This window comes from Falco cherrug, chromosome 13 (assembly GCF_023634085.1).
Source record: "Falco cherrug isolate bFalChe1 chromosome 13, bFalChe1.pri, whole genome shotgun sequence".
Lineage (NCBI taxonomy): Eukaryota > Metazoa > Chordata > Aves > Falconiformes > Falconidae > Falco > Falco cherrug.
In genome coordinates, this window is record NC_073709.1 from 19,876,681 (window position 1) to 19,884,061 (window position 7,381).

General features: G+C 58.0%; 1 protein-coding gene across 1 annotated transcript; it reads right to left on the minus strand.

The window, feature by feature from the left end:
* Positions 1–362: 362 nt before the first annotated feature.
* Positions 363–7,084, minus strand: LOC129737289 (translation initiation factor IF-2-like). The gene is made up of 3 exons (XM_055726001.1): positions 7,031–7,084; positions 3,658–4,104; positions 363–922 (listed from the first exon to the last, which is right to left on the minus strand). The coding sequence occupies exons 1-3, from the start codon at positions 7,082–7,084 to the stop codon at positions 674–676; spliced, it is 750 nt and encodes a 249-aa protein (XP_055581976.1). The 3' UTR covers positions 363–673.
* Positions 7,085–7,381: the final 297 nt, after the last annotated feature.

Sequence of the window (7,381 nt, forward strand, 5' to 3'; positions counted from 1 at the left end):
AGCGGTTTCTCCTCATTTGTAAGACAATGATGTTTAATATTCACCGAGGAGTAGTGAGGTGGCATGTGAACCCCCCCGCGCCGGGGGCAGGGTTCCCGTTGGCGCAGCGCTGCGGCTGGCGGGCTGCGCTGCCCGCGGGGGCCGCTCCCAGGGGCCGGCGGGCCGGCCGGGGGCCGGGGGCTGGCGGGGGGCCCAGCCCCTCCCCTAGCGCCTGGGGGCGATCCCCCCGCGGGGGCCTGCAGGTACCCAGCCCCATCCACAAACTCTGCTGGAGCAGCCGGAGGGGCTGGGCGCTGCCCCCATCCCCCCATCCCCCCCCCCCCCATCCCCGGGCATCATCGCCCCCGGCTTCACTGGGGAGAGGGGGCTGAGCACTCCCGGGCTGGGGGCCGGCAGGGGCTGGGCACACTCGGGGCGAGATGTAGCAGGCATCCCAAGACCGCTTTGTTTTGCTATTGCCATCCATAAAACATCTCCTGCTAAAAATCAGAACAAAGCAGAGGCCAGGTAACTCTCGCTTACAAATGCTGACTGGCGTTAAGGACGGGTACGCTTTTGGGTAATCAAAATAATGTCTCAGTTGATGCCAAAATAGGTGTCTTTATCCAGCAGCTAAATAATTTCAAGTGCTGTTTTGGTGTGGGGCTTGGGGTTTTTTGTGAAGACTCCGGATTTACCCAGTCTTTCGCCTCCTTCTCCCTCTTTCCCTAATTTTCCTCTCAAAGAAAAGCTCGTATGTGTTTGTGCAAAACTCGAGCACGCTGTGGAGGAGAGGGAGAGAAAGTGGGTGCAGTACATAAAAAACTGTAACACCAGGTAGCCTCGAATATGTGAGCGGTATGTATATGTTTATTCTCACCAAATATTTCTGCATCTGGTAGGCAAGGCGTCGGACTCCGCATCTGCCCACCTCCATGTACTCCTGTGGAAGAAAACCCTGTTAAATCGCTTTACGTCTGCCGGTGCGTGTCTATATGTGCGTGCGGATATACAGGCAGATAGGTAGATAGATTGCACTCACGTAATCTGCCCGTGTCTATCTAGCCGGGAGGATTAGTTATCTCTGCATCTATTGAGAATTAACAAGGGCAAGAGATTATGTATCAACGTACAGACAACGGCTATGAATATGAAACCCTACGTGCATAGGTAAGACGGACTCAAGTCAGCCACTCAGCTGCAAAGCTCTGCTTTAGGGCTGCCCTGTCTCACCCTCTCCAAGCGCTCAGGCAGTGTCCCCCGGGTGCCGCCACCGGGGGTACGGAGGAGCAGGCTCGGCGCTGCGCACCCCTGCTTACCTCCGAGAACGAGGTGTCACCGCCGTGCTGGGCTCTGCTGGAGATGGGCAGCCTCCCCGCACCCCGCCACACACCCCTTTTGTTCCCGGCAAAATAAACATTTCGGAGGAGCTGGGGAACTGTGTCGCGCCCGGAGGAGGAGGGAGGCGGCGGGCGGGTCGCGCTCCCGCACGGCGCCCCGGGACCCGGCGGGAAGGAGCCGGGCCGGGCCCGGGGGTGCTGCGGGGCAGGGCCCGGGCCCGCGGCGGGAGCGGTGCGCCCCCAGCCCGGGGCGCAGCGCCGGGGGCAGCGGCCGGAGCAGCGGGCTGTCGGGCCGGGCCTGCCGCACGCCGGGTGCGGGGAGGGGGCCGGGGCAGCAGCGGCAGGAGGGAGGCCAGGGGCGGGCGAGACCTCGCCGTGCGGCCGAGGGGGCCGGGACGCGGGGCCGGGGCGGCGCACGGCGAGGTCCCGCCGCCGCCCGGGACCGTATTTTGCGGCAGAAACTCTCTTGAGCGCAGACAATGGAGCGGGATGTTTACTGCGGGCGGGAAGACAATTAGCGATTCATCGGGAGAGATGTGTCACCCAAATGTCACAGGGAAGCTAACATGACATCTGTTTTAATGGCTCCGTGCTAATAAACTCCTCGCGAAGGGCGGCTTTGTGGGGACGTCAAAGATTATTTACAGAATGAGTCAGTTTCCAAACGGGCTGAGGCGCCGCCGCCGGCGGCGGGAGCGCGGCGCGGCGGGGACACGGCGCCCGGGACGCCGGGGGGCGGGAAGGACCCGCCGTGGAGGGGGCACTGCTCTGCTCGCCCGCACCCACGGCCAGCGGCACGGCACGGCACGGCACGGCTCGGCTCTGCTCGGCTCTGCTCGGCTCGGCTCGGCACGGCTCGGCAGGGCCCGCCTGGCGGGGGGCCGTCAGAGCGGGGCGGCTTCCCCGCACCGAGCCCGGCCCGGCGCCCCCGGCCCCCCGCAGCCCCCGCGCTGCCCGGCCGAGGGGAGGCGGCTCGGCAGCCCCGGGCGCGCAGGGCACCCGTCCCCCCGCGGGGGCCGGCTCCGCGGCGGCGGGAGCGGGGCAGTTGCGGGAGAGGGTGTCGGCCGACCGGCCCGAGGGGAGGCACGTCGACCTGCGGGACTCGCCCTCCGCCCCGCTGAGCCTGCGGGATTGGGCAGTCGCAGTCCCGGAGAAGCCACGCTGTGCGGGGCGCCCCGGCGCGGCTGGGAGTGGGTGCCCGTCCTGGGCCCGAGGGGGCGGCCCGGCCGCCCCGGGGGAAGTTCCTGGGCACCGGGAAGCGGCGAGGCCCCAGAAAAGCGGCCGGATTTACACCGAGTGCCACATCCCGCGTTATCGAACACGACACGCTGCAGTAAAACACATAAGTAGACAAACCAAGAGAATCCATTTAGAACAGTTAACACAGCCTGACTCGCTCACAAGCACACAGTGGGGGGAGACAATCTAATTTCCCTCAAATCCATCCGAAGATTTTTTAATGTTGAGATTGTTGTTTAGATGGCATGAAAGGGTTCTTTAAAAGAGAAGGAGAGGGGGAAACCTTTCGAGCCTTTGACCATTGGCCTGTATTCTTGTTGCCTCCTCGATTTTCGTGTTCCATAAGGCCAGGTTGGAGGGGGGGGAGGGGGCGCGGGGGGGGGGGGTATAATGGAAAATATGCCACTGCTCTTGCAAATACATACGTATGTATAAAGAGGAAATGTGTTTTTCTCTCCCTCCACACATGTGCATGCTTTTGGCTATCTGTAGAGAGAAGAGATCCTGAGCCTTTTTAAGACAGGCAGAGCGAGCCAATCCAAAAAGTCTTTACTCGAGCAAAACCGCCACTGAACATAATAGCAGGTTATTGCCAACCTGTCTTCAGTACTTATTAATCGCCCAGATCAAATACATCAATGGATAGCGAGAATGAAAATAGGCTGAGAACCGTCTGTCGCCCTTTCAAGGGCAACGAAAACGCAGTAGTGACACCAGGTCTGAACGCAACAGCGTGCTCCGTAACCTGGAGAGAGGGAGGAGGTGGGCCGGGAAGTGGGTGTGTAAGAGGAAAATTGCCATTGTCAGGAAAACTAAATGTAATTTTAGGTGGCCCACATCTCGAGATGAGTAAATAAGCCATGGATCTCCTTTGCCTCCTTCCGTCTCCAGGGCTATTGTATTCCCAGAGAAACGGCGAGGGCAGGCGAGTGCCAGCCCTGCACGTGCGGGGTGACCCGGGGGAGCAGGGGCTCAGCCAGCCGCCGGGCCGGGGCCGCCCTGGGGTCCCCCTTCCCCCGCTCCTACCGGGGCGGGGGGCGCGGGGGCGGCGGCCCCCCTTCCCGCAGCCCGTCTCACCTCTGCCCAGTTTGTTACAAACCTCGTGGCGTGGATCTGCCTCCTCGGGCTTCGACGCGATCGTCGGGGTCCTCCGGGGGAAACGCGCAGGCCGCTTCCCGGGACGTGGTCTCCCAGGGGATGGAGGGGTGGGGGAGCCGAGGGGCACCAGAATCTCTGCGTGCCCTTTACTTCCACGGGCGTGTGGACCCGCGCACGCCAGTGCCGTGTAGCTGCCCGGTGTGCGTGCATCTGTGCCCGTGACTTTCGGGGGGAGCGGGGAAGGCTCCCCAGCTGCTCTCCCCACTTCAGCCCCCGCTGTCGCGCTCCCCCCGGCGCGCAGTGCCGGGCAGAGGCTGCTCGCTGCGGCCGCCGGGGGCGGCGGGGCGGAGGCGGCAGGGACCGAGCCCCGGGGCCGCGGCGGGCGGCGGGCGGTGGGGGCGGCCCGCTCGCACGGCTCTGCTGCCGGCCGACTGCCGAGGCCAGAGCTCTGGGAGCAGGGGGAGGCAGGGGAGGGATCCCGCGCTCTATTCCAGCTATTTCCAGAGCTCGGGAGCCCGGTAAACAAAATGCTCTTGCTATCTCCTTGTGCAGATAAGGCGAGAAGTGGCTTTCTTTAATAATATGATTGAAATGTTAGGGGTATGATGCCACCTCGTTAGTAATATTGGCTTTGCATGCAGAGCACAATCCCATCCCTCTAGACTGCTTAGCCAAAACAGAGCGTAAACTCTGTAATTAGTAACGTGTTCCATCATTAAAGAGCCCTGCTGAGAATTTCTATTTAATAATGGTCTTAAATTAGTTATGATGGTAAATACTCATCTGGAAATTCAACATCTAAAACCATCTACAATCTGGAAATGCTCCAGTGTTGCTGTAATCTCCTGTAACACAGAAATGACTATCACATTCAACCATCGCATTAGAAAGTCGCCGTACCGTTTGGTCCACGAATATACAGTATGGATGTGTTAATTAGGTTAACCCATACACTGTCTGCTTCACAAATATTTAGAAATAAACAATGAAAGCTCCTTTTTAATACGATACAGGCGAGGAAGCGGGGGGGGGGGGGGGGGGGCGGATTTGATCCTCGCAGTCGGAAAGTCTTTTGTCTTCAGATAAGGTGGAACTACAACATCCTCGGGCCTCAGAGTTCACCAGCTCACAGCCACGGACACGCACCCACCGGCCCGCACCCGCTCCCGTTCCCGCGCGCGCCCGCCGCCCCGGCCGCTCTCAGCGGCTCCCCGCGACGCGCAGCGGCAAGCACCCACGGCTCCTCCCGCAGAACGTGGCTGGTGTCGCTCGCCCCTCGGCTCAGGCAGATCGATTCGTACCACACATTGTCGTGTCCCCCCGTCCTCCCCCCTTAAACTGAAAACAGCTCGCCCCTTCCCCGCCGTGTCCCCAACGATACAGCGGGGCTTGGCTCCGGCCATCCTGCCAAGGGAGGTTTTTTTAAATGGTCCAAGAAGGCGCAAGGAAGAGGCAGTGAAAGGGTAAATAAATAAATAAAGCTGCCTTCCCCCCTGGCTGCCAGCGGAATAAAAGTTTCACAGATAGACTGTGATGCAGGTATAAGTCAGTCATTCAGGTACCCTTATCCCCACTGGGGATATAAAGGACAGTTAGTTGTAATAACAATAGAAAAACAGTAACTAAGATAGTTGGGGGTTATGGTAGGAGGGGAGGGAGGGGAGGGAAGTTTATTTCTGTATTTACCTAAACGTCTAAACGTTTATCCTCTCTAGCGCTAACCTTTCATGTTTAATGAATGAATCTGCATTGCAGGGTTGGGTTTTTTTCCCCCTCCATGTGCCGGCTAGTTTTAAATCTGCAAGCACCACAAAGAGGCCGTGATCCCATCTGCCTATGATTCCAAATTAAAGTTCAAACGGATGGCTTACACACTGCTGATCCTGTATCATAGCCTCTCGCGACCCTTCAATTACTATTTAATAGAATTACAGTGTAAAATCCCAATAGTCTTAAAGAATGTTTTATCACAGACTGAAGGGAGAGAATATACAGACACCTCCAATGTTATTGAACTGTATTACTGACCTATTTAGATATTAAAAGGGTATATTCACTGTTCTACAAGATATTACAAGAGCTGCTTTAATCTGAAAACATGCGTATGTCGACGTATATGTGCGTCCACATATATATGCGAGCGCGTGTGGACGTTATATACATTCACTCCATCCCACCAGCGGGTGCACACAGCCACGCTGCGTGGACGTGTGTGCTCACCCGTGCACACATGTACACACAGCCACGCAAACACATGCACTCCTCCAGGCCCGCGTAGAAATCAGCGTGTTCTGGTAAACCGCCGCACTACTTTGTTGTTCCCAGATATTGCTGGAGAGGTTATTCCAGTAGGAAAGCAATTTTTCCTCCACTCATTGAAAAATACTCTTTAATTGACCTTATTATTAAATGAACTTCCCCTCATGATGTTTCGGGGGGGGGGGGGGGGGGGAAGCGCAAATATTTGCAGTAGGGTTAAATCTCCCTCTAATAGCCAGGACTGGAATTAAAGTCAGTCGCAGCCTGGCTTTAGATATTGTAAATCTTGACTTCCAGTGTAGTTTTCTTCTTTCTTTTTCTACCTGTTCGGCAAAGGACCTGCCTGCCGCAGGGAAAGCCGATTCTACCACTTCATCTCGCTTACAGCCAGGCGATTCTAACCAGACATTTACAGCTACCCTTTATTTTTTCGTTACTCTTTTGCATCTTTCTTCTCTTGCAGATCGCGAGGTGCTGAGCCACTTTGAAGCCTCCTGGTCTGAAAACACCTTGCTTCCAAAATAAAAAAAAAAGAACAGCGCTGAAAACAAAACCTCGCAGCCGTCCCTCCCCCAGACACAGCAACACAAATCCCTTCAGTATCATTTAATCATTGCTCTATCCCGACAGCCCCTGCCTTTTGTCGTTACCGTGCCAGAAGAGAATATTTAGCACCATCATCGGTAACATCCTGGGTACTTTCACTTCCCAACTCTTTTCACCTCGTCGCCCCGTCGCCACCCCCACCCCACCCCCCACCCCCCCCCCGCTTTCTCCATCTCAGTTTGCAGCCGGGTGGCTCGGTTCATTTCCCCCTTTTTTTATACACCTTTCACAAACTTTTGTGTCGGGGCTCTCTGCTGGGTGGTGATGGGGTTACAGGTGCCATGGGTGCCCACCGTCTTTTGGACTAGAGGGTGCGTGTGTGCGTGCGTGCGCGTGTCAGCCCGCACACCCGTGTGCGTGTGTGCGCGCGCTGGAGAAGGGCAGCGCTCGCCTGTCGTCTCCCCACACGCGGAATCCAGGCCAGCGCGATGTGGAGCTCAATAAGAAACTGCATGAATAAACACGAATAGAAAGTTGTGCTCAGCTAACCGAAGAAATCAGAGCAATACCAGGGCACCAACGTCCACATTTCTTTTCACTTCGGGCCGGGGCAGTAACCTCATCCGGGTATGCTAAAAATTAAGGGCAACGGGCAAGCGGATTCAAGTCCCTCGAAAAGGCGGCTGTAATTGATCGGGCAGGGGGAGCTGGGGATGATCGAAGCCCACGCCTGGCCGCGGCAGGCCGGCAGCAGCCGCGGCCCAGCAGACAGACAAAGGACACCCAGCCACGCCAAAGGGCCCCGCCGGCCCCCGGGCAGCGGCAGCGGGGAGGGCGGGCGGCGGGCAGGTGACTTCGAGGGTCTCCGGACCCCCGCGTCGGGGTGCGCGCCCGCCGGTGGAGCCGCAAACCGCAGCTCC